The 25258-nt window shown below is 47.2% G+C and overlaps 3 protein-coding genes across 6 annotated transcripts in view; all 3 read right to left on the bottom strand.

Moving 5' to 3' along the window:
- Window positions 1–3802: 3802 nt before the first annotated feature.
- Window positions 3803–8272, bottom strand: SF3B4 (splicing factor 3b subunit 4). Its single transcript, XM_024765838.1, has 6 exons — window positions 8183–8272; window positions 7587–7715; window positions 6791–7333; window positions 6097–6303; window positions 4410–4583; window positions 3803–4208 (listed from the first exon to the last, which is right to left on the bottom strand). The coding sequence occupies exons 1-6, from the start codon at window positions 8214–8216 to the stop codon at window positions 4021–4023; spliced, it is 1275 nt and encodes a 424-aa protein (XP_024621606.1). The 5' UTR covers window positions 8217–8272; the 3' UTR covers window positions 3803–4020.
- An 800-nt stretch (window positions 8273–9072) lies between these two features.
- On the bottom strand, window positions 9073–17378 carry MTMR11 (myotubularin related protein 11). 2 transcript variants are annotated; one of them, XM_024765781.1, is made up of 17 exons: window positions 16998–17378; window positions 16556–16646; window positions 15992–16113; window positions 15697–15757; window positions 14936–15078; window positions 14386–14464; window positions 14122–14257; window positions 13784–13871; window positions 13536–13624; window positions 13326–13450; window positions 12802–12868; window positions 12539–12609; window positions 11837–12003; window positions 11367–11540; window positions 10786–10968; window positions 10058–10351; window positions 9073–9755 (listed from the first exon to the last, which is right to left on the bottom strand). In XM_024765781.1, exons 1-17 carry the CDS (start codon window positions 17061–17063, stop codon window positions 9609–9611), a joined length of 2103 nt encoding a protein of 700 aa, XP_024621549.1. In that variant the 5' UTR covers window positions 17064–17378; the 3' UTR covers window positions 9073–9608. The 2 variants fall into 2 exon arrangements, with proteins under 2 accessions (XP_024621549.1, XP_024621550.1); XM_024765782.1 differs by having other exon boundaries at window positions 9666–9755; window positions 10058–10137.
- Window positions 17379–18251: 873 nt separating this feature from the next.
- The window catches only part of OTUD7B (OTU deubiquitinase 7B), a 56391-nt gene continuing 49384 nt past the window's right edge, over window positions 18252–25258 (bottom strand). For all 3 annotated transcript variants that reach the window (XM_024765779.1, XM_024765777.1, XM_024765778.1), the window contains one exon: window positions 18252–24747. In XM_024765779.1, the coding sequence (XP_024621547.1) occupies window positions 23539–24747 (1209 nt within the window). In that variant the 3' untranslated portion in view covers window positions 18252–23538. The remainder of the gene's footprint in view (window positions 24748–25258) is intronic.

The following is a 25258-nucleotide window of genomic DNA, read 5'->3' as shown; positions in this document are numbered from 1 at the left end:
ACTGCTTTTACGCACACCACTCTAAGCACACGAGATTGTCAGTATGGGGAGTGTAAAGAGGGACAAAACAGGGTCAGTGACAGCCCCTCTAAGATACCATAAAGTTCCAGTGAGAGATGCTAACAAGTGAAGCACCAAAATTCCTATCCTTGAAGAGCTTATAATCCAGTTAAAGAGAGGGGATAGCTTATATATAAAGCCAATAAGTCGCAAAGCAAAACATTCATTCATTCAACAAGGACTTACTCAGTAAATATAAAATAGTATAATGTGACTAAGCAATTGGCTCTGGAGTTCAGACAGATCTTACTTCATCTACCACTTCTTAGCACGTGACCTTGGTCAAGTAAATTAGTATCAGTTTCCTGATCTTAAAATTGGCATAACAGCAAAATCTACCTAAGGGGCTGTTTTGAGGATTAATTGAGATAATGCATACAAAACACTTAGTACAGTACCTGGCACGTAGTAAGAGTTCAATAAGTATTAGCCATTATTTTTACAATTATTGTATATGTTAGGCACCTTTCAACACTCTCGGGAGATACAGATTAATAGAATGAGATTCATTAAAGGTTCTTAAGGGATTCAGTTTAGTGCAGGGATACTTAGACCGGGATCCATGAAACTTCTGGAATTTTTGCTTCAGGATATTGGATATATATGCATGTATATATTTTTTCTTGGGTAGGGTCCACAGCTTTTGTCATATTCTCAAAGGACTGTCCCATGACCTACAAAACACTGAGGACCCATCGTCTGGAGCATGCATTCTCAATGGGGGTGGTATCGCCCCCCCCCCACACACAAGAAGTCAAAAATTGGTTCAGGGATGGGAATCTTAGATATTACAATGTTTATGTCCTTCCAAAGGGCCATAGTACATATGCAGAGACACAGAATATTGGTGATATTAAAATTTCATGCATAGGGGGAGGGCAATTAGGAAAAAATGTCAGAGGATGCACAAAAACTAAAAAACAAACAGATGTGCAAACTGAAGTACCTAAGTGTACAAGCAATACTAGCTCTGTTCAGAGAATTGCTGAGTACTAGAGTCTGAAAGAACCAGAGGGTGGAGAGATAAAGGAGAGTTTAGGGAGTCAAACTCAGTGAGTAGTGGAGGCATTCAAGAATCACTGAATGAAGAAAAGCTCAGAGATTCTGAGAATGAATGCCTGAGAAAAAAAGTGGCTCCAAAGAGAGAAGTAGGGAATTCAGCAAAGGCACTAATTTATTCTGTGGTGTGAATTCATCAACACGATATCAGATAACAGCAGAAAATACCGCATAGGGGGAGTTCGCTGGTGGCCTAGTGGTTAGGATTCTGGGCTTCCACTGCCGTGGCCCAGGTTCAATCCCTGGTTGGGGAAGTGAGATCTCAGAAGAGTCCATTCATTTGATAGGTAACCTGAAGACAGAAAGGACACAGAGACTGAAAAAAGCCTCCCACCACCTGGGGCTGCTTCAGTGCTGTGCCGGGTTCCAAGTGCTCCTGGGACCTCAGCTTATGACCACATACAGCAGAACTCTGAAATTACGAGGTCAGTTTGTCCCATTATGACTCAGAAGACCGGCATCCAGTCATGATGTGAAATATCACATCTAATCTTCCAAGTTTTTTTTTTGGCTGCACCATGCAGCATGCAGGATCTTAGTTCCCCAACCAGGGATCGAACCCATGCCCCCTACAGTGGAAGCGGAGAGTCTTAACCACTGGACCACCAGAGAAGTCCTTCCCCCAAGCTTTTGACATATGGAATCAAGACATCCACTAGACGACCCAACCTGCATATCTCACAACACACCTCAAAGTTGGCATATCCAAAACTGAACCTATCGTTTTTATCCTGCCCCCCTAAATTCTTCCTGCTGCATACTCTCATCCTTGATGCCACCCTCCCCTTCATTCAGTGTATCCAATCTAATACCAAGTCCTAATTTGCCTTTTAAATATCTCCCCACTGCATCTCTCCCTTTTCTTCCCTACTTGTCACAGCCCTCATTTAGCCCTCATCTCTCACCTGAATTGTTGCCAGATGCATAACTTGTTACCTTGCCCCCAGTCTTCATCTCCCCCACATCTACTTTCTACAGTGCAACCATGGTTCTAAAACACCAATTTGTCATCCCCTTGCTTAAATCCCTACTGTGGCTTCCCATCATGGATAGCAACTTCCCAACCAGTGTGCCTTGACAATGATGCTCAGTTATTAATTCCCTCAGCACTTTGGACTGCTAGGCAGGGCCTGGGATAGCTAGAATTCTTAAGCCAATAGCCTTGAGACTGAAGAACCCTCCTCTCTTTACCTCAATGTGTTGCTTGAAATGGTTCTGTGCCCTGATGTGAAAAAGGGCTGAGAAGCACTGATCTTTGGGAGCTCCCTAACTGGCTCTGACCTCATCCCACCTCCAGCACAGAACAGTGTTATTAGCTTTAGCGAATTATATACCACGCTACTCGTCAATCTCCGCTTCTGCTCAGAAACCTCCCATCCACCTGGAATGAGCTTCCCTTCATCTTTGTCTGAGAAGCTTCTAACCTTCCTTTAAGATTGTATTCAAGTATCACTTTTTTTCCAGGAAGTTTTCATGCCAGGACTTTCATGCCAGGTTAGATATCCTTCCTTACGCTCCCCCAAATATTTTGTTTCCTATGTGTCGGTCTACCCCCTCGGTAATGATCAGACAGCAGAACCACCTTGCTCATCTTTGCATCTTCAGCAGCCACCAGCACGGAGCCCTTGTATGTACCATGTTACATGAATGAGAATGATGCAAGGGAACGAGAGAGCTAGGCTCACCTTTTCTTTCCTAGAGTTTAGTTCGTGGTTACGTAAGAGCTTCAGAGAAGGGGGTGATATAACAGGATTAAATGTGGCAAAGAACAGAATAGGCCATTGGATTTGGTCTAGTTACTGCTCTAGTTACTGAAAGTCTGAGCACAGATTTAAATATGATGGAAATCAGGTCTGGAAGGACTGAGAATGAGGAAAAAATAGGAATAAGATACAAATCCCTTACCCAAGATACCTGGTGGTATGAAGAATGAAAGGAAATGACAGCTTACTGAGTTCCTACTGCCCATTTCAATTGTTTTGCAATCATTTAAGACATTTATATGGTTCCAAAGAAAACCACATTAACATAGTACACTCAGAGAAATCCAGTTTCCTCCATATCCCTTCCCTTCCCCCAGTGGTAACAACTTCCATTAGTTTTTGGTTTATCCTTCCATTTTTAAAATATAGACAAATGTATATATTATGTGTCACCCCTTAGATAAGGAAACACACTATACCTTCTGTTCTGCACGTTAGTTTCTTCACTTAACATATCCTGGAGCTCTCTCCAAACAGTATGTAGAGTCTCCCTCATTCCTTTTTCACTGCTGCTCAGTACTCTACTGTATAGATTTACCAGTTTATTCCACCATTCCCTTACTGATGGGATACGTGAGTTGTTTCCAATCTACTGGTATTACAAATAGTGCTGCAGTGAATAGCTTTGTGTATGTTACTTTATATTTTTGCCATCATATCTCCAGGAACTTTACTTCTGTTCTCACTTAATACTCACAATAACCGATGCCATGGATACTGGGTCTCCATCTTATGTATAAGCTTGATGTAAGGAAACAGCTGCTGTAGTACACAGCAGTCCAGCAACTGCAACAGCACATTACAGAGTAAGCCCTTAAAACGTGGAATAACACCCTCACTCCTACCTTACCATTCTTCTCCCAATATACATCTCTTCTTAGAGAAAAAGAAGTTATTTTGCCAAGTTAAACACCACAAAGAATAAACAAGGAGTTTAGTTTTATTTTCTCTGTGCATTTGCAAAACACTTAGGACTGACACAGAAAAAAATAAAACCTCCTGTGAAAAAAATTACACTTACAAAAGGAGGCCGGAGAGGGATTAGCGCCTTAGCCCCTGGGAGCTACAGCAACTCTGATTGGTCCAAGGAAGTGAACAGATATTGGGAGGCTATAACAAGAGGAAAGGCAATGAGAAATCACTGAGGAAGAGGGCCTCGAAGTGGGCCTCGAGGGGGAACTGGAGGCCGGGGAGTGGGTCTGGGTGGAGGGAGGGGCCCCCGCTGGTAGCCGTAGGGTGGAGGTCGTGGAGGGCCAGTGTATCCATGAGGGGGCATCAGTGGAGGAGGTCCACGCATACCATGCGGAGGCATAGGACCTGGGTGACCTGCAGGAAGAAAAGGAAAACAGTAAAAACAAGAAACAGGAGACAGTTCACACTGGGACAATGCAGAGAGAGGATAGACAGGGAGACAATGAAAAGAAATCTAAGAAAGAAAAGTAAGGAAGTGCAGTGGATAAGAGGTGTGACAAAAGAAGCTGCAAGAATGCCGCGTGAGGATGAGGGAGGTGGCTACAGCCTACTCACCCATGGGAGAGCCGAACGGAGGCCCTCGGGGGGGCATGCCCATTGGAGGAGGTCCAGGATGAGGCATTCCAGGTGGTGGTCGGGGTGGTGGCTGCCCCCCAGAGCCAGGGGGCCCAGCATGGGGGTGTCCTAAGCCATGAGGGCCATGGTGGGCCAGCTGCATCTGAGACATCCCTATAAGAACAAAACAGACACAAAGAGAAAGGAGACAAAAGGAAGTTAGACAAGAGGGCAAAGAAAACGAGACAGGAAGAGAAGAAAATGGAGAAGCAAGTGACATCAGGAAGAAGAGCATGGAAAATAAGGCTGGTAAAAAGTGCCCTTATCCTTGACTCCATTCCAAGAGAACAAACCAACTACCCAATCAATTCCCTGCCCCCTGCAGCTCACTTGCTCCTTCCATGATTTAGGCACTGTAATAGTGCTGCAACAGTACATAACAAATGGCGTGATTATTCTACGGAGTAGGATTTGGGAAGGTAGCAGAGATGCTGTCTGAGCGAAGATCTAATTCTAAAGGATGAAAAGGAATTTTTCAGGTGGACAGCAGAATGGGAACAGAATATTCCAGGCAGAAAAGATTAGCATGTGCAAAGCACGTGTATGAGCAACAGCATAGTATGTGAAAGGAAATCCAGTAACTCAGTAATCAGGAGCAGCGTGCAGTCATAGGAGTAAGGGGAAGGAGCCAGATGGTGAAAAGCCTAGAATGCTACGGCAGTGAGTTTGGGTTTCACTCTGTAGATAAAAGGGAGCAACAGAAGAATTTTGAGCAAGGGTGTGTGAACATCTGTATTTTAGAAAAATTACTCTGTGGAAGTCGATGAAAGGTAGAGATAATTAGAGTCAAAGTGTCAGGATATTACTACAATAAATTAGGTGTGAAATAATGAGGATATGAGAGCCTGAACTAGGGCACTGGCAGTGGAGGTCAATGCCAGATATAAATAAGACTTGGTATTAAGAGGGGGGTGACAGGGAATAGTCAAACATAACTTCTAGATTTCTGAATCAAACACCTGAAAACAAAGAAAACTAGAGAAAGAATAGGTTTGAAGGGGAATGGCAGAAGAATGGAGCTGTCCATTAAACGCCAAGATTAAGGGTATGGAATGTTAATAACCATGGAACAGAGATACAGATCTAGGAGGCATCAGTGTACAAATAATGGAACTATGCAGAAAAGAGAGCCAAACACAAAAACCTAGGTACAAGCAGAGAAAAAGGAGCCCATTAAGGTGGATGCGATTAAGGATTCAGAGAGATAGATGGAGAATCCAGAAAAATCAAAAGAGACAAGATTTTCAAACAGGAGGACATGGCCAGTTTCAAGTATAGCAAAGGTCAAACCAGATAAGGAGCAGAAGTGTTCCCTAGACCTGGCAATTAGGTCACTGCTTTTGGATGGAATTCAGAGGAGAGAATGGAAGTAAAAGTTAAGGAAACAAAAAATAGCAAGTATAGTTATACTCTTTGGTAAAACTGAAATAAGAAATGAAGACAGGGTGGTAGTTGTTAAAGTAAACAGAGTAAAGTATCTTATATTTACTTTTACAAAAGAATGTCTGAAAGAAAGGAGAACTCTGGGACTATTTATTATTGCTGAAGGACAAAGAGCAGCAGCGTAAGTGGTGATAGAGCTCCTCTACCAAGCTCATTCCTCTCCTTCCCAGCAAAGAACACCCACCTGGATGGGGCATCCCACCCGGTGGGAATGGGTGAGGATGTGAGTGTCCATGTCCAGGATGTCCAGCCCCTGGGGTTCCTGCTGATGGGGGGCCATGTCCTCCAGCTCCAGGAGGCATAGGTGGTGGGGGCATGGCTGGGGGTATCCCAGGTGGAAGGGCTCCAGGAGGCGGTACTGGTGGTGGGAAGGAGCCAGGAGGAGGCATGCCTATAGAGAAAATGTAAAAAGAGTTAACGACAGTGAGAAGAGAGTGCCTTTAGAGAGCCTGTTCCAATCTGGCCTCTCCAGGAAGGATGAGTCCTTTCCCCCTCCTCCCAGCTCTCTAAGGTCAGAAGCAATGCTAGATGACTCAAACAACACCTTCTGGAGAAACTCAACAATTTGCTTCCCTCCACAATCATCACCCCTCAATCCCTTTCTTATCACTTACTGACTCAATGTCCTTCCCTTTCCAGGTTCTTTTTCCTTCTCCTTACCTGCCAGCCCCCCAACCCAAGACAAACATGTTTTTTTGTTTGTTTGTTTTTGTTTTTTGTGGTACGCAGGCCTCTCACTGTTGTGGCCTCTCCCGTTGCAGAGCACAGGCCACAGACTCCGGACTCATAACCAGTGTCCCCTGCATCGGCAGGCAGACTCTCAACCACTGCACCACCAGGGAAGCCCCCCCAAACATATTTTTTATCAAAAGCTTTACCTGGTGGAGGAAGCCCAGACCCCAGTGATGATACCACAGGATTCGGAGCAGAGGGTGGAGGGGGTGCATCTGCAAACAGCTGATGAGGGCGGTCAGCCTGGGAGAGTGGGTTCTGTGCTGCCAGAAGTCGTTCAGCGGCTGAGCCATGGCGTTCACCTTTGGAGTCCTTCTTGAAAGCATAGGACACGGTGATTGGGCGGTTACAGAGGTACTGCCCATTCATGGCCTCAATCGCTGCATCCGAAGCATCAAACGAAGCGAAGTTAATAAAGGCATAACCTTTGGAGTTGCCTGTGTCAGGGTCCCGCATAATCTTGGGGGTTTGTAAGATGACCCCAAAGGCGCTGAAAGTATCATAAAGCAACTTCTCATCGATCTCTGGGTCCAGGTTCCCAATGAAAATGTTGGCCCCCACATCCAGGTTTTTGTTGTGAGCTGATGCCTTGTTCACCCGTATTGGTTTCCCATAGAGTTTGATCATGTTCATGATCTTAATGGCATAGTCAGCATCTTCCTCACTCAAGAATTCCACAAAGCCATAGCCTGGGGGAGTGCAAAGAAGAGGTTAACAAGTGATTCCAAATGAGGTATAACTCATTTGCCTTCTGAAGCACAAAGAACAAGAAATAATAATCTCACTTCAACTGAGAATGGTTCCAGAAACAAACTGTGAGTTAGGCTTCAGAGAAAAAAATCCTTAGTTTGCTCATTCCAAGACAGTTATGAATACTGCTGGGGGCCTCCTGGAGCAGCCTGTCCCCTCAAAACATAACTGCAATTCTTGCCATGTACTCACCTTGGTGCTGACCAGTGACTCTATCCTTTGGCATGTGGGTGTTGACTACTGGCCCTGCCTGGAGAAATAGCTCCCACAGCAGTGGTTCGCTAACCTTCTCATCGAGGCCCCCCACATACACAGTGGCATCTGGAGGACAGGATTAGGAGGTTAGGGCAGAGATGAGAGGAGATAGGGAGGTAACGGGAACATGAAGATGGAACCCAGGCGGGGGATTTGGGGGTTGAGACAGGGTATAGGAGCAAAGAGGGAAAGACAGAGAGAAAAAAAAAATACGTTAGCTTAAGCCCTTACACCTCCTCCTTTCCAGAAAACAGATAAACTTCTTAAGTCTAACTTAGAGTTCTAGAGCAAATTCACTTCGTAACTTTTCTTTTTCTTTTTTTTTTGAGTGGGAAGGCAGCAGGGGATTGGACATAGCATCACACCTACAGGCCTCAGCCTGCGCCCGTCCATTCCCGTCCCCAGCAGGCATCGGGGCAGGTCTGGCACCCTTCGGAACGGCCCAATCTCCCGCCCCGGAGGAAACACTGCTGGCCCTAATCGGGGCCCCCCAAACTCCCTGAGTTCATTCCGGGCTTATCCCCTCCAGTCACCCTGGTTCCGCTCGGAGATCGGCCCGGCCGCCATGGCGAAAGAACTCCCGCCGTCTCCAGACAACGATCCCGCCCCCTGACCTCAGTCACAACTTCCACTTCCGGGGCGAAAGCTGACGTGAGGCGGTGGGCGGGCCCTAGGCAGGGGAGGAGCCGGAAGTGGCCGCGGCCATCTTAGGAGCCGCTGATACTTGAAGCGGCGGAGGTGACGGTGTTTGAAGTGCGTCTGGGAGTTGTCAGGGCGGGGCAGGCGAACGGAAACGCCCAGATCCTCCTAAGGCAGTGCTAGACGTTAAAGGGTCACACTGCTCCCGAAAATGTCAATTCAAAAGCTGAGAGAACTAAACTTCACTCTTCATGTATTTTGTAGCCTTCTTTCGTTTCCCAGCGAAGGGTGTGCTGAGGAACCCCCGAACGCAAGGCGTGGAGGCAGAGCTGTCCGCCCCGACCCGCAGCCTTTGGACAGATACGGCCTCACAGCCCCGGCCTGGGCTTGAGGTATTTCGTTTTTCCTCAGCGAGGGGATTGCGGAAGGTCTGAGCTCGCCTAGGCGTTATTGCATAGAGAGTGAGGGGAACATGAGGCTCAGAGGTGGAGTGATAGCAAAGCTGAAGGGTGGTTGACACAGAAGCCCAGAGTCCTCTGTCTCAACGTCCAGAGCGCACCCTGACGCCCAGCAACGTCTGGGTGTCTTTTGACCCATCTGCACGGAAGAGAGAACCCAAATTGCCTGTGAATTCTTAAGAGCCTCCCCTGACCCATCCCCTTATTTCCTTAGCAATAGTATGGTCGGTACCTTCCTCTCTTGGGTCACACCCCCTTCGCCCACCCCCACCACCACTCTCTTACCTAGGTTCCTTTATTCAGACACAAGAAACAATGCCAGCAGCGTGTATAAATATTGTGCTTTAATGAACTCCTTAAATAGAAATGTCACGACAAAAATATACAATTGGAAGAGACGGTGTCTCCCATACCCATGGAAAACTGTAAAGGAAGAAGTAGAAATCGGAATTACAGGAACAGCAAGAGGAGGTGAGAAGGAGGTCTGTAGGCCATCTTGTTGCCGCTGGTAAATGGTATCTCTGATCTCACAATTTACCAGCTCAGTATCCAAAATTTCCATCCAAAAGGGATGGCATTGCCCTGAAAAAAGGATGCGATCATATTCTGGATTGTTTTTGTTTGTTTTCGTTTCTTAATTCTTCAAATCACAAGAAACTATTTAAACCAAACAGGGCAGGGTAAGAGTTGGATAAGGTCAGCACCACCCATCTGCACTGGAAACTCAAGTCAGTGAGCTTGTTTAAGGGCTGGCGTATGAGAGCTGAGGCAGCAAGACCAGGTAAGAAAAATTGAAGGATTAGACAAAACTCTCCCTCACCCCAGACCACCCTCTGCCCTGCCCATGAGAAAGCCAGCAATTTCAACGGGACTGGGACATAATGGTATTTGGATTTCTTTTCTTGGAGTGATCCTCAGGAGATATTCTTGGTGTCCATTTCCTTAATAACTCCTGAAGATGGGCTAGCTCAGCCTGAAGGCCAGAGATCGTGGGAGCTGAGAGTCCCATCTGGGGAGGGGGTGAAGAGAGGCAGAGAGGAATATTATTTTAGCTGCAGCTCTCTGCTCCTGGCATCCTTAATTCTCTTTCCCCCTCCAACTATGCCCTAGTTTCCACTTGATATTAGTCACAAGCAGTTTCCCCACACTCCCAGACCTATCCACTTTCATACCAACAAGAATGGTACCTCATTTCCCAGACCCCCAGCCCTTTCCCTTTCCAGCTCCTGGAAATATCTGGTTTCTCCTAGAATTTCTGGTTCAGCAGTCAGGCCCCTTCTCCCACTCCCAGTCCCTGTTTTTACTTCTCACCTGGACCTCAGGCCTTCCCCTCAGGTAGCAGCGTCTCCAGAGCCTGATTTGGGGTCCCAGATATCCAGGCAGCAGCAGCCCTGGGGGTAAAGGGCAAGCTCCCCAATGTGCGGGGAGCCCCCACTCCTGATCAGCCAGGCTTTCAGAGGAGATAGCAGGTCGAGGGAGCCAACGAGAAGAGACTGCCAGCAGGGAGGGACTGTCCCGCCAAGGACAGAGCTGATTCAAGGGGGTCAGGGCCCCTCTAGAGAAGAGCCACACGGAACTGGGGGGCCCAGGAACCATGAAGCTTGGCTAAGGAGGAAAGGGAAATCAACTGACAACCTAGAAAACTGATGACCCCAGTTTCCCCAAACTGGGTCAGGAAGGAATGCCCAGCTGCCACTCACTCAACACTGCACGTGTGATCAAACTACCAGCCTCCGCCCTAGAACTCTTTATCTGCTCTCCTTATTAGCCTTCAGACTAGGCCTCAGGACTGATTCAAGTTGATTTTAGGGAAACATAAAAATGTTTGCGTGAGACAGGAAGACTAATAAGGACGAGGAGGGCAAAAAAGATGCTTTATGTTGACTTTAGGATTTCTGTCTTCCTGGGGACAGTCAGGTACTATAAATGCCAGCTAACAGAAGAGGAGTGAGGACCTCAGACACTGTCTTTTCACTTCTCATCTAGTGGGATGAGCCTGTGAGAGAGTCAGAAGAATTTAGGAACTTTAGACACCTCACCTGCTGTCTAGGGAGCCATGAATCTGGGCAGTGTTCTGGGTCATAGCCAAGATTATGGAACTGTAGTATCTGTTCCTTGCTGTAGCGTAAGTCCCAGTCCCAGACAGATAGCTGTGGGTTAACAGAGTTCCCAGCTGGGGGCTGGGCGTACCCTGCAGTATAGACTTGGGTATAGGTGTTGAACTGGATAGAGGAAACAAGAAAAGGATGGTTAAACAAACAAAAATATAATAATCCTTCTCCCAAGTCTAGAGAGAAATCATGAAATTCTCATCTCTTAAGAATCAGATATAGGGTGAAAGTCCAGTCCTGAAAGTGAGCATCAACCTCCCCCTTTCCCAATCACAGACCTCACTTTGCATAATCAAGACTAAACTTCAGAGAGTAGTGGGGTTTTCTGGGGTTTTTTGGGGGGTGGGCGCACTGCACAGCTTGCGGGATCTCAGTTCCCCAGCCAGGGATTGAACCTGGGCCACGGGAGTGAAAGCCCAAAATCCTAACCAGTAGCCCACCAGGGAACTCCCAGAGAGTTCTTCTTAATGGGGGGAAAAAAAGACAAGTCAAAAATGGAACTCACTGACCTGTCCACTCTGCTTTCCACGCTCCCAGGGAGTGTCTCTCAAGAATGTAAGGGTGTCAGGAACCCTGACGCTGTCATGAAGAGCAAGAAGGAAGAACTCAGAGAATTCAAACTCAGCTGGAGACTGCTGGAGGAGCTGCCAGACGCAATCAAGGAAGAGGAGAAACACTGGGGCCTGAGAAGAGGGAAATTAAGAGGTTGGAAGGGGTTATGGGGACCTGAATGGGGAGGATGACAAAATAACAGGGGATGAAGGGCACAGGAACAGAGGACACTGAGGAGGTCAGGGAGTGGAAATCTCAGTTGAGGTAGGGGGTTGTGGTCCCTCACTCATCTGGGTCTCCCTTCAAGCTTAGCCCAACCTCATAACCCTTTGGACCTAATTCACCTCCGATGGATTTTACTATTTAATTTTCTCATCCCCGTACTTCTTAATAATACTCTCCCAGTACCCTCCCCAAACATTCTCACCTCTTCACTGGCCCCAGTTCCCCCAAGTCGGGTCAGGAAAGGATGTCCAGCTGCCACCCACTCTCGCTGCACTAGTGATTGGAAGCCAAGCAGTGTCCGGGCTTCAGGGGCTGAAAGCAGCTGGACGAGTGAAGAGAGGAGGCCATTGAAATCACGATCACCGCGCTCTGGGTGATAAAGAGGGATAAGGGACAAAGAAGGAAGGCCAAGAAACTAGGGCAGAAGAGAGTGAGAAAAAGAAACATGGCAAGAGGAAGTGAGCAGCACAGAGGGGGAAAGTTTGGGGTAGGTAGGATTGAGAGGGCACATAAAAGTGAAGAGAAAACAAAGACTTTGAGTGATTCACTTCATACACTCCACCGAGATAGAAATACCCAGCTTCACATGTAGGAAGCAGAATCATAAATGTCCAACCAGCTTCCACATTTTCCTTCCCACCCCAACCCCAATCCCCATCCTCTGATGGAAGGACAGGAAGAGAGGGCTGAGAACCCCTCTGTTAGGGACCACAAGCTTAGTGGGGAGGGAGAAGTAGCACTGAAGGATGAGTTAGAGCTGATGGGTAGTTCCTAGCAAAACGAGAGGATGCTAGCACTGGGAGGGGACAAGGAAGCTTTATAGGTCTCCCTTCCTGAGCAGAATCCAGTCAGGTGAGTAAAGAGAAAAGGCAAGGAATGGAGTGGGTTGGCCCAAGAAACTCACCTTGAAGTACTACAGAGCGAACCCTGGATGTCACTAAGACTGAGATGTCACTGGCCTTTCGAAGACAAGACCTGGAGGAGTGGGTGAGGAAGAGAAGGGGAGAATAACAAGCCTGGAGGAAGGGAATGATGGGTCAGGGGATACAACAGAGACAGACTCCCAATTCATTCCCCCTCTCCTTCTAAGGAGAAACAAATAACAGTCTTCTTGGGGAACCAAGGAGAAGAGTTAATGGAAGACCATTTAGGAGTCAGAGGGAGTACCTGACGTAGTCCAACCATCGTGTTCCATCCAGAGCTGAGAGCCATTTATCCTCAGCCACAGATGAATCTGAGAGAGAGTAGAGGAGTCAGAAGGGCAAAGAGATCAGGAGAACTGGGAGTTCAGGATCCAGAATTAAGAAGGGTTAATAATAAGTTGGGTAGTGGTTGGGTCTGGGGATAGGAATGAGAAGTAACTATAAATGGCTATGAGGTTTCTACAATTAAGTTGTGGCGATGGTTGTACAACATTGTAAATACAATGAAATGCATTGAATTGTACACTTAAGATGGGTGAAGGGTGAATTTTATGGTACATAAATTATATCTCAATGAAGCTGTTTTAAAAAAAAGAATATCTTGGGGTCAAAAAGACAGGAAATCAGTGAGTCTGTGGGAGATGGGAGTTGAGTAGAAAACTAAGGATCAGTGGGTTGAAGGGGTACTCATCCACAGCAGGCAAAAGGGTAGACCAGGTTAGGGTTAGCAGACCTAGAGATGGGGTAAGGGGTCAAAGTTTATCTCACCAGGTAGGCAGAGGGCCCTCAGCCTCAGGTGGGCAAGTTGGACGTCTGCAAGACTGGGGAGCTCATCCATAGTGTCTACCAGGACAACGTCTGAATGCCCAGCCTGGAGCATCGACTCCACTACTCTGGAGGGGAGAGAGTCAGAAAGTAAGGGAAGGTGTCTGCCCTGAATATCTAACGCTTGATTCTTCTCATCAAACCTCCCCTCACCTGATATCATCCTTGTTGGGGTCACTGGCTGTATAGAAGCCACCAGAGCGGAGAAGATCACTACCCCCAGGGTGATGCCAGGACAGGCGCTTCACGTGGATGAGAGAAGGATCATTGAGGGAGAAACTCCTAGCCCCACCCTACCCCTGCCCCCACACTGACCTCACAGGGATCCCCTCCCTCCACAATGACCCGTAACCTCCCATGACCCTCTAATTCCCAACCGTTACCCTCACCCTCACACTGACCGGTCCACGGCTCTGATGGAAGTGGCCAAATGCTCTCCTGACCTCACTGTCCAGAGTTCGGTTAGGGACCCAGAAGTAACGGGGGAGGCTGTGAAATTGAGAGTTATGTCACAGCTTGGCTCAGTGACCTCATTATAATGCAAACCTGTTATTACAAGGAAGCTGCTTAGGAGGGGATCATTCCAAGGGATCTCAAGTTTAGAGATCTAGGAGTTAAAGGGGATAGCTTTGCGGATGTCCTAGGAGGCTGGAGTTTGTGGGAAGTCCTAGTTTTAGAGAATCAGAGAAGTGTGGGAAGATTGAGGGGGCAGCAGGGGTTGGGTGGACTGGGGGATCACCTGGTGGCTACGTCGAACCTCTCGTTGACAGTGCTGACCCTCCAGCCCCTGGCCCCCTGCTTTTTCCGCTCAATCTCCCAGTCTTCTGATGTCTCCAAGAGGGGAATAGGTGGTTTTCTGGAACCAGAACTCTGGCCTAGGGCAGGAGGGAGGCACAGAGGAGGAGGAAGAGGAACCAGAGCCAGCTCAGCTCTTTTGCCTTCAGCCAGCTTCTGCTTTTTCAGACTCTCTACCCTTTCCTTATCCTAAAGCCCCCACACTCACCAGCCTTGCTCAGGGTTATCCCTGCATACTGTTGGGCTTGACTGTTCTGAGCTCTGGCTTGGACAATGGCCATGGTCACCTGTAGAAGAAAGGACATCCCATCCTTTGTCTCAGACTGAAGTGAAAAGAAGGAAATAGGGCTCATGTGTTGCTCCACTGTCTTTGCTGCCAATAGAGAAGAAAAGCAAAGACAATCCCTAACGAAGGGAGCTTCCACAGGTCATGGGGACTGGAGTCAGGGGAACACATTTAGGACCAGAGAATGACAGAATGGTAATTCTGGGAGGAATCTTGGGGATAATCTTATGCAACCCTCCCTGTTTTTCAAAGGAAGAAACTTGTCCGCAGTTACACTCCTGATAATTGGCAGAGCTGGGCTAGAATTCAGGCCTTTACTCTCATTATACTATCATTTTAGTCACTCCTTGAGAAGAGAAGCAGAGAAAATGATGAGAGGGATCTTGGGAGACAGGGGACTATTGGGAATTTCCAGGGAAAGGATGCCAAGGTTCTAAGGGGAAGAGGGGTCCTTGGGCTGGAGGCCTCTTACCTGAAAGGCCTGTGGCTCTAGTCCTCCAGCCTCAAAACCAACTCTGAGTAGCCGGAAGTCTTGGCCATGAATCAGAATCTCCTCAGGGATAAATTTAAGCAGGGACCCTGGACGGAGGAGCTGGACTCGGGACAGGCCATTCACTGAAGTCAAGAGAGAGTGGAGTGAAGTAAGTCAGAAAGAGAAAAACAAATACCGTATGCTAACACACACATATATATATGGAATCTAAGAAAAAAAAAAAGGAACCTAGGGGTAAGATGGGAATAAAGACACAGACCTACTAGAGAATGGACTTGAGGATATGGGGAGGGGGAAGGGTAAGCTGTGACAAAGTGAGAGTGGCGTGGACATATATACACTACCAAACGTAAAATAGATAGCTAGTGGGAAGCAGCCGCATAGCACAGGGAGATCAGCTCAGTGGTTTGTGACCACCTAGAGGGGTGGGATAGGGAGTGTGGGAGGGAGAGAGAGGCAAGAGGGAAGAGATATGGGAACATATGTATATGTATAACTGATTCACTTTGTTATAAAGCAGAAACTAACACACCATTGTAAAGCAATTATACTCCAATAAAGATGTTAAAAAAAAAAAAAAGAGGTAGAGAGCGATACAGCCATGGATCAGGGTCCCTCTAGGAGGAACTCTTCCAGCCCATCCCACTCCATCCACTCAGGCTGTCCTCTGAAAATAAAGGAAGGATGAGGAGGGGTTCCGATACTCCCAGTGAGCCCCTTCACCAAGCTCCCACACTTACCAGCCTCTAATCGCCCAATGTTGGCCAGGGAAAAATCATACTCACTGCTCAGGGGAGTCTCCTAGAGGAAGCACATGAACTGATGCTAAAGACATCTGAAGTCTCATTCTTTGTCCTACCTTGGCAGCCCTAACCTCCCTAGAGATGGTCCCCATGGACAATCCCTGATACTCTCAGAAGACAGCCCTTAAGCATAACTCTCACTATCTCACTTCCTGTAATGTTTGTCTACATCTTCTAGACTCCCCTACCCACTTCCCACTAGTTGTCCTTTGCACTGCCCTAACCTTCTCACCTCACTCCGCTGCCATCCACAGGGCTGGAATGTGACCCTCAGGTTGCTGCAGATCAGGGTTCCAGGCAGTTCAGGTTCCAACCCTTTCCTCACCCCTGGGGCCCATGCTAGGATCTGCTCCCCTGCAGGGCAAGAAGGGAAGCCAGGTTATGACTGTTCCCAGTACTGCCCACACTTGTATACACCCACTCCTCTCAGACAGGAGGATCTAAGGAGGGAAGATTAAGATCCTCCCCTAACCCCACTAGAATGAAAGCTTAGGAGGAGAGAATTTATATTCTTTTACTCTAGAGCCTAGAAAGTGCCTGGGACATAGTAGGCACTCAAATATTTATTGAATAAGTAAATGAGAAGAGGAGTAACAGGGTCAAGAAAACAGAGGGACCATCAAGGTCCAAGCTCCCAGCCAGCCCTGGACAGAGAAGAGAGCAAACCTCAGGCAGAAGCACTTTGAGCCGGGAGAGGAGTACAGAGGTACCTTTGGTGAGGTTTGAAACAAGGTCTGAGGAGCATGAAATTTGGAGGAGTCTTTGGAGATCAGAAGTATTGGAAGGGCATTATTACCTGGGAGGCATCCAGAGGCCAGGCAGCTGCCAAGCTGATGACTCCTGGGCTCTGGCATCCCACTCCCCTGGACAGACTTTGGTCCAGAGAGCTGCGAAGGGTGTAGGGTTAATCCCTAGGCCTCTCCAATCCTGGGGTCTGGGGTTACTTCAGCAACCACCTCTGGAGGCCTACACTCAGACACTCAGGATAAACTGAGATCAGTGGCTGTGGGGAGCTGAGCACGGGGTGGGGTGGGGGGGGAGGGGGTTTCCAGGTAGTTAAGGGAGGGGCTGGTTAATGGGTAATGAGACAATGAACTTGAAACTGCAAAAAAGACCAAGCTCCATCAACTGAGGAGGTCTCCTCCTCTAGATCCTTTTCTTCCCTCTTTCTCCACAAGATCCCCATTCACACCCTCTTGCCAGTGCCCCCCTCGCGCAAGCCCGTTTCCTCTCCTTACCCCCATCTCTGGCTCCTCCTTCTGGGGGGTGACGTTGAAACTCTGGCCCCGGCCCCCCCACCACATTTCTCTGGCTCCATCCGGGGATGGAGCGGTCAAGGGTGGGAAACCTCGAGGATGCTCAAGCCCCTTGGGGAGAGGCTGAATCTTGTAGTTGGAAGGAGGGAAGTCAGGGAGAGGGGCAGGAGGAAGATTCAAGGGAAAGGAGCATTTGAGGTGCAAGGAGCACGCTTTGGGGTCTTTTGAAAGGTGTGTCCAGCCCAGCTAGAGAAGGCTCCTCGGAAACTTCAGTCGACTCTGGAGAGGGCGGGAGAGATGCCCAGCCCCTTAAAGGAGAATACACACAATTTTGGAAAAGTGGAGAGGAAGTGGAGGAGCCTAAGAAAGGTGAGGAAAAAATGGGGGAGTGAGAAAATACCCAGATTCCCCGCTTTACCCCAAACCCAGATCCTATTGTCTTCCTGTTCATGAGCATTGGAGACTGTTTGAGGGGAGCAGTAGTGCCAAGTATTAAACTGGAATCATTGGGCCACTTCCCTGGACTCTCACTGATGGCTTCCCTGGGAAGCTGTTTTTGTTTTTTTGTCTTCTTAAAGGGGGTGGGGGTGGGGGAAATGTTAAAGTAGTGCAGACTTCCTTGCTGCCTCCCCTTACAGACCTAACAGAAGTGGTTGAGAAGAAATTTATTAATGGAAATTGGCCCTCAGGGTATTTTTGCCTGGGGAGGGAATTAGGGAGGGGGGTGAGTTAAAGTGTTTTTGTGTATCCTTCTCCAGAGAGCATGAAACATATCTCATGTGAAGGGTCCAGTGGAAAAGTAGGGAGAGAAATTGAAACATCTGCAGGATACAGACACAGGTACTGGTATGTTTACACGCAAGTTCTGGTGGTGGGGGTGGGAGGCTCAAGGAAAAGATCCACTTAATCCCACACACACACACACACACACACACACACACACAACCAGCTGGAAACTAGGGCCCATTCCAGGTACAGGAGCCCTCCCTCCAGCCCAGACATCAGATCTCCAAGTTAATGATTCATGTTAAGGACTTTGAAGGCTGAGGGTTGGAAACCTCTGTTAAGTGCAACAGTCCCATCCCCCCACCCTCCCCCTTGCAACCCAAGAAGCAAAGATGGGTGGGGAGGGCACTAGGAGGGAAGTAAAGGAACTGTAGGCAACGGTGACTGGGGGTAGGAATGCAAAACTCTAACTTTAGGTATGAAAAAGACAGAAAATAGAATACAAAGTAATGAATTCACGAGCTGCTGTTTTATTGATTTTGAGTTTGTACAGAGGCAGCAATTCTTAGGTGGGGGCCCCAGTTTTCCAGTGACAACTCTCTCTTCCCCCCCACCAGCACACACACCCTTCCGGCCTCAGCTTTAAAAGTTCCCTGTCTTGGCTGCAACTGTGGAAATAGTGAAGATATTCTGAGGCAGGGAGTCAGTCTGGAACAGAGAGGCATACACCTGCTAGGAAGGTAGCCCAGAAGCCTGATTCTAGAAGTCTTAAAAGCTACCAAGCCACGCCACCCCCACCTGCATTCCATCAGCCTCGATCTCTTGGGGGGAAGAAAATATTTCCCAAGGTCTGTGGCAATAGGAAGAGCTGTGTACCACAGTTTAAAATTCCATGATCCACTTTCCTTCTCCCCACCACCCTTCATTCAAGAGCCTCATTCTATTCTTTAATACTTGAGGTGTAGGAGCAGCAGAGGAATATAGAGAAAAAACATCAGGGGAATGGTGGAAGGTCACAGGCAGAAAAAAGATGGGTGACTTGGATCAGCACCTCACCAGGAATGCAAAGGGGGCAGCAGCCGAGGGTTAAGTAACAGGAGGACCCCCCTCTGTCCATTCTACACACACCCAGTAGAGGTTTAGTGGATGAAAGGAAGGGTGAAGAGGCAAGGGGCTGTGTCAGATTTTTCCATTTTCAGAATCCTGGTCTGGTTGCAGGTTTGTGCCAGGAGTGAAGGCTGCTGGGAGGGGCAGCTAGAGGAAGGAGGTGGAGCTGAGTGACTCACAAGATGAGTCACAGATCCAGTTATAAGCACAGAAAAGAGGCCAAGGTCCTCCCCACCCCCACTCCTCTCTGCGCCACTGTCAGCCAGCTTCCCTTTCTCTTTTCTACTGCCCCTTACCCAAGTGGCCAGTGAAGGGAGGTGGCATGGAGAAAGTCTCCATAGGGGATGTCATGATATTTTGCTAGTCAACTTAAGTTTAGGGGGCAAAACAGCCTGTAATTTGCAGACCAGGTATCTACAAAGTGAAAGAGACAGACTGCCTACATGAGTCACTGAATCTGTTGTTGAAGGGCCTGGAGGGAAAAGGAAATTAGAAAAATCTGGGGTGCAGGTGATTCCAGGCCGAGAAGGGGCTTCTGAGTCTGTCTTCTCACCTGTGGTTGTGTGTCTGGGGCACTAACTCCTTAGAGAAAGAAGAGAACAGAGTCCATAGGTGTCCGAGTAACTGGGGACAATTATCTTTGAACCTCCTTTATTGGGAAAGATAAAATGTGACTGGAACCTTGGACATGTGGCTGTTTAGAAAGTAGCAAGAATAGCAAAAGCTAGGTTCTCAGAATTCATTCAGAACCAGCTCCATTCTTTCCAGCTCAGTATCATTCTCAAATATGCAACAAAAAGTCATTGCTAATTTCTGTTGTGTTGGTCTGTGAGCTTTAGTTTCACTTGAGAAGAAACAGCCAACAGGAGAGGGAAGGAACTTCCCTCCAGGCCCTGTACAGCACTGAGTTAAACACCATCCGCACTCCATAAAGAGACTGAATCTTAAAAAAAAAAAAACTTTTAATATAATCTTTTACTTTTGTTTTAGAATCCAGTGTGAGGGAAAAACGTTTGGTTAAATCTTGTAACTCTCAATAAAACCAGCATAGATTAAGGGAGGAATTTGGAGGCCTCTCCTATAGTATACTTGCTCCATCAGGGCTGAGATGGAGAACGTAGGGTGGAGGGGTAGCACTGTCTTAAATCAAAAGGGGAAAAATAAGAGCCCTGAAAAATCTTCCCTCTCCAATAAAAACCTCAGTAGGTACCCCAGTGCCTGGATTAAAGGACCTAGGTGCACTTATTTAAGCCTGAGAGATATCATCCCTCATCCAGGGTTGAGGGGTCTGCCTCCCCCCTTCACCCACACCCTCCTTAACTAAGGAATTTGGCTCATTTTGAGTGCACATCATGTACCCTTCTCCTCCCTTTTCCCCAACACAGTAATTGCATGAGCTTGCCTCTTCCACCCCCTCATCCTCCCCAAATACCATAAACCAACCAGAGTCTGTCTTCATTTTGCAGGCATTATTTTTTCACCACCCTCCCATTCCACAGCCCTCTCAAAGGATGAAGCAAAACAAACTTTACTCATCCCTATGGAAAAACATCCATTGACTCAGGGTCCCTCATCTTTAGAATAGAGAGGGTGTTTTTTTTTTTTAATGTGTCAATAAATAGTTACCTTCCCAAATTAAAAAAAGAAATGTATTTCTTAATGAAAAAGCTAGAGGGCCTAAATAAAGCCCTATTTTACCATATTCACCCCTAGGCCACCCACGAGAATTTCCACCTTTTTTATTTGAAAAGAAGTCAAAAGCAATTGGGATCGATTCATTTATAAATCAGAACAAAAGCAAACATGACACAAGGTTTCCGTTTTTGTTCATTTGTCCTCAGTTTTTAAAAACAAAAGTATTAACTAGAATCTAATAACAGGTCAAATCCAAACACAGCAGTCCAGTGGAGAATCAACTTTCCTGGTTTTATTCTCTGGGAAAGTCCCTGGTCTGTTTCCATTTCTATTGGTCCAGGCCAAAATCCTATGATATAGATGGATGCCTATGGGAAAGCTAGGTGAGCTATGCAAATTCTTGGTGTGGGTTTGAGCCACCTGTTGTTTGGGTGCATGTTAGGGGACGAAGTTCATAAGGTGGTGGTCTCACCAATGTTGTTCTAACCCCGGAAACAGGGTAAGGTGAGCAAGGCACTCACTTTGGGCACAAAATTTAAGGGGTGCCCCAAAAGCCAGTAACCAAGATACTATGTTAACACAGTATATTTTGAAAATCGAAACTAATGTAAAAAAATCCACAATGACTAAAGTATCAAAATTTTAAATAAAGACAGGATTCAACCCGTACTTGCTCAATTCAGCGTTCCTACCCTCACTCTAACCCCAGTCCTGTTGGATTCTGTCTTATTTAAGATTCTGATATTTTGCTTATCATGGATTTTTTGCATTAATTTTTAAAAATATTGCATTAAAACAGTATTTATCTTGATTACTAAGTTTTTGGTATCTCCTTAAGTTTTGAACCTGAGGGGCGTGCTTGTCTCACACTAGTCCCAGTCCTGCCCAGAAATATATACATACCCTCCACCCTCCTTTGGAACCTATCTCCTTTGACCTCATCTCATTGCTTCCTTAACACCAGGTTTGTTTTCAAATAAAAGCCTAAGAATTAACAGCCATGGAAATTATTAAGTCAACAATCAGATTTAGAAAATAAGTGACTTTTCAAGTTTGTTGAGGAGAAAGGAAACTTTCTAAATTGTGAGCAGTTCCAATGAATAGGACAGTCTTGGCTGGCTTTGCTACCAAGGGGGAGATGGGATGACAACTTTCCTGATTGGGCAGAAGCAACACAGGGCAAACATGAGTCCCCCTAACACACACACCCAGCCCATGTCTGCCTTGGATCAAATGTGGGGATTACATTCCACAGGATGGTTTATGAGTACATACCTCAAAAGAGAAATCCAAATACAGAAAAATAGCCCCAATTAACACTCTGGACACTTAAGTACACTTATTCCCCTTCCTCATATGCACCCAGGAGTGTATACAATTGCATAGTTGATTTTTTTTCCCCCCAGAAAAAAAAAATTTAAAGAAAAGGGAAAATTGGCCCAGGATAGGTCCTCCAGTTTAAAGCTCTTAGAAATGGTGCTGGCCAGAGCATAGGCTGTCCAGACTTGTGCTTTGTGCAAAATGCAAAGGAGCTCCCCGCTACTGTGTCCACAGACCCACTCCCACCCTCTGGGGAAAAGGATGGGGGGGGCAGCGGGGGGGGGAGGGGGAACCCAAAGACAGATCAGCTCATTGGGAGTAATCTGTGATCTGTGGTTATAGTTCACTAAAATATATTTCTCTACCTTTTTATAAATTGCCCCTAACCCCTACCCCAAGTTTCAACATCAGTCCTATTATCAAAAATATCTCTTCTTACAAAGTATTTTTATTATTTTAATAAACTAACCACAGATTAAGGTCAGCTATGGCTTAACAAAAGAAGCCGGGACGTTAAGTTCATTCTCCAAAAGTAGAGAGGAAGGAGAAAGAATCACTTAAATAGGAGGAAAAAAAAATATTTTTTAAAATGTTTTTGCTTGCTGGGGTCTTTTTGTTTCTTTTCTTTAAAAAAAAAAAAAATTCCAAAAAATAAGTTGCTTTCTACAGAAACACAGCAGCAGAGGATGGTAGTGCTCTATTTAGGTTTTTGGTTTTGTTTGAAACAGTCTGGCCAAAAGTCTGTCCTCCTCCCACCCCTCTCCCAAGGCGCACTCAAACCCCAATATGTGGTTATTGCTAGTAGTTAAAAAAAGATCACCTCTGTACCAATTCACCTGGAGAAAATTCAACACACACAGCTGCTCTTCTCATCATTCTCTTGCCTTCCCCAGAGGGAACTTTTGTTGTTGTTGTTGTTTTTTAATAAAATTAAAGTCTTAAAAAAAAATCACAACCTTCTTAGCTCAGCCCTCAAAAAGGATGAGAAAAAGATAGGGGGCAATTGGCAATCTCCTCTCGAACTAGAAGGGATGACAGATAGCTGTTTAGAAGGAAATCAAACTCAAGAGGAAGAAGATTCCCCTTTTAAGTTTCTCCCTTTCCCATCTCACTAAACTGATTTAAGCCAGCCCCCTCCTAATAAGCATCCATAAGCACACGTTACTGCCTTGTCTTTCCAGATCCTTCAAGAGGAAAAATTTATCCAACACTAAATTTCTACCTTAATTCAACTCAACAGAAAATTTGACTAATTTCCCAGTTCCCTCCACACTCCCAACTCCACCACCATGTGCTTTTTTCCAACCTAAAAGAACTTTGGTCTGTTTTTTTCTTTTATTGACTGAGAACCTCCTTTGCCAGTTCCTCCCCCAGACTTCTGCCCACCTCCCCACCCCCTCACATCAAATCTTCCCTTACACTTTCCCTTAGGTCCTGGGATGGACCCAAGGGATTATGACACAGAATTACCATCTTTCCCTGCTTGTACCTCCTCAGTACCATTAAGTCAAGATGGGCAAAGGACCAGTAGAGCCCTTGAGGCACCACCATCCAGCCCTGACCTGCTCTTGCCAGCCTGGCAGCTCTCCAGAGCATACACACTTAAAAGTTTCTGGCCAGGTTCACACAAACATTACTGCATTTGCCCCATCAACATGGAGGCTGGGTCTTATGAGCCAATTAATTGAGATTAACTTTCTTTGTTTAGCCCCCTTGCCCTCCAGGGTTTCCCCATTCAGAACCTGTGCACCAGCAGCTCCCCACCCGGTTCACGTTCCCTTCTCCTCAGTTCTTCCCTGTAACAGCAGGAGCAGAAGTTGTTTGTCTCAGGGTGTCCATAGAAGCTGCAGTTCGGTTGTTTGCATTTGGTCTGGGTTGGGGGAAGCCCCCGGGGACCTCCAGCCCATCCATCTGGCTCAGGGGGCTCTCTGTAGCCGTTGCTATAGGAATCAGCCACGCGGAAGTGGGGTGGTAACAATGCACCCCTGTGAACTCCATCCTTGGAGTGACTGCCTGGCTCCAGAGAAGGGATGCTGTCCTGATGGGGGTAGGGTCGCCCAGGAGGGCACTGTCTGGGGAAGGTGGCATATGGTGGCAGGCCCCCCCCACATGGCCCCCCTGCCATCTGCCTCCGGGGCTCCTGGCAGTGGACTCCACCCCCAGAAGGTCGAGGGATAGTAAAGCCACCAGGGTAGCCAGTAGACAATGCCACCGCCTTGGACTCTGCTGGAGGGGCAGTCAGCAGCTCCTCCCCGCCATCTGGCTCTGGCTTTTTGGCTGGAGGAGGCCCACTCCCTACCCCTCCATTCATGATCTTCCTCTCTGCCTCCTTCTGCTTCTGCTCTGCCAGGAATCTCTCCTCAGCATCAGAAAGGTAGCGTTGGATCATCTCCTCCTGATATTGGTGACGGTGACCCATCTTCAGGGTTCCAACAAAAATAAACTTCCCCTCCCCTTGCATTGCAATCCTCAAAATGCTCAGGCTTTGCATCACCTCCTGGCTATACTTGCTCCCTCCATTACCAACAGACTCAGAGGTGGGCTTCTCAGTTACAGGCCCATCCCCAGCTGCCTCCTCTTTGCCACCCTTCCAACTCTTCAGTGAGTTTTTCTTCTTCTTCTCCAGTGTCTCAGTGCCACTGCTTACCCCCGACCCTGTTCCCATCCCTCCAGGCTTAGAACCCTTGCTGTGCATCAGGCCTCCCATGTTCTTCTTGAGCTTGCTGCCCAAGGTTTTGCCAAAGCTGCCCAGTTTGTTAGCCACAGAATCTGCTCTTTTCTTGTCCTTTTCCCGGTCTCGTTTTGACTTCTCTTTCCGCTTGCTGCCCTCATTGCTGGCAGAACTGCTGCCAACTGACTCCTTGTCTGATTCCCCAGACTCAGGAGTGGACCGGGGCTCATCTCCAGCTGAGGCTGTCGGGGACTCAGGCTGGGCCAGGGGAGCCTGGAAGAGACAAGAAAGTGGCTGACAGATATAGGATGGATAAACAACAAGGTCCTACTGTATAGCACAGAGAACTATATTCAATATCCTGTGATAAACCATAATGGAAAAGAATATTAAAAAAGAATGTGTATATGTGGATAACTGAGTCACTCTGCTGTACAGCAGAGATTGGCACCACGTTGTAAATCAACTATACTTCAATAAAAAAAATTTTTTTAATTAAAAAAAAAAAAAAGAATGTGACTGACAGTTATCCCATTGGTCTGGGTTGAGGGAAGCCCCCAGGAACCTCCAGCCCATCCATCTGGCTCACGGGGCTCCCTGCAGCTGTTGCTATAGGAATTAGCCATGTGGAAGAGGGGTGGTAACATCCCTGTGAACTCCTTCCTTGGAGTGACTGCCTAGTTCCAGAGCAGGGTCGCTGTCATGACAGGGGAAGGGTCACCCAGGAGGGCACTGTCCTTCCCCAGCTCATCAGCTCTCCCATGAACCAGGGAAAGAGGTATCT

This window comes from Neophocaena asiaeorientalis, unplaced genomic scaffold, assembly GCF_003031525.2.
Source record: "Neophocaena asiaeorientalis asiaeorientalis breed wild unplaced genomic scaffold, Neophocaena_asiaeorientalis_V1.1 scaffold474, whole genome shotgun sequence".
Classification (NCBI taxonomy): domain Eukaryota; kingdom Metazoa; phylum Chordata; class Mammalia; order Artiodactyla; family Phocoenidae; genus Neophocaena; species Neophocaena asiaeorientalis.
This window is presented reverse-complemented; position numbering and strand designations above follow the sequence as displayed.

Coding starts and splice junctions, on each gene's coding strand:
- SF3B4 (XM_024765838.1), bottom strand. CDS start 8,216: ATGGCGGCCGGGCCGATCTCCGAGCGGAACCAGG. Junction 7,334..7,586: donor AGTCACTGGTCAGCACCAAG/GTGAGTACATGG, acceptor GCACTCCCCCAG/GCTATGGCTTTGTGGAATTC. Junction 4,209..4,409: donor TCCGTTCGGCTCTCCCATGG/GTGAGTAGGCTG, acceptor TTCTTCCTGCAG/GTCACCCAGGTCCTATGCCT.
- MTMR11 (XM_024765781.1), bottom strand. CDS start 17,063: ATGTGGTGGGGGGGCCGGGGCCAGAGTTTCAACGTCACCCCCCAGAAG. Junction 16,647..16,997: donor AGGAGGAGCCAGAGATGGGG/GTAAGGAGAGGA, acceptor CACCCTTCGCAG/CTCTCTGGACCAAAGTCTGT. Junction 16,114..16,555: donor GGCCTCTGGATGCCTCCCAG/GTAATAATGCCC, acceptor CTTGCCCTGCAG/GGGAGCAGATCCTAGCATGG.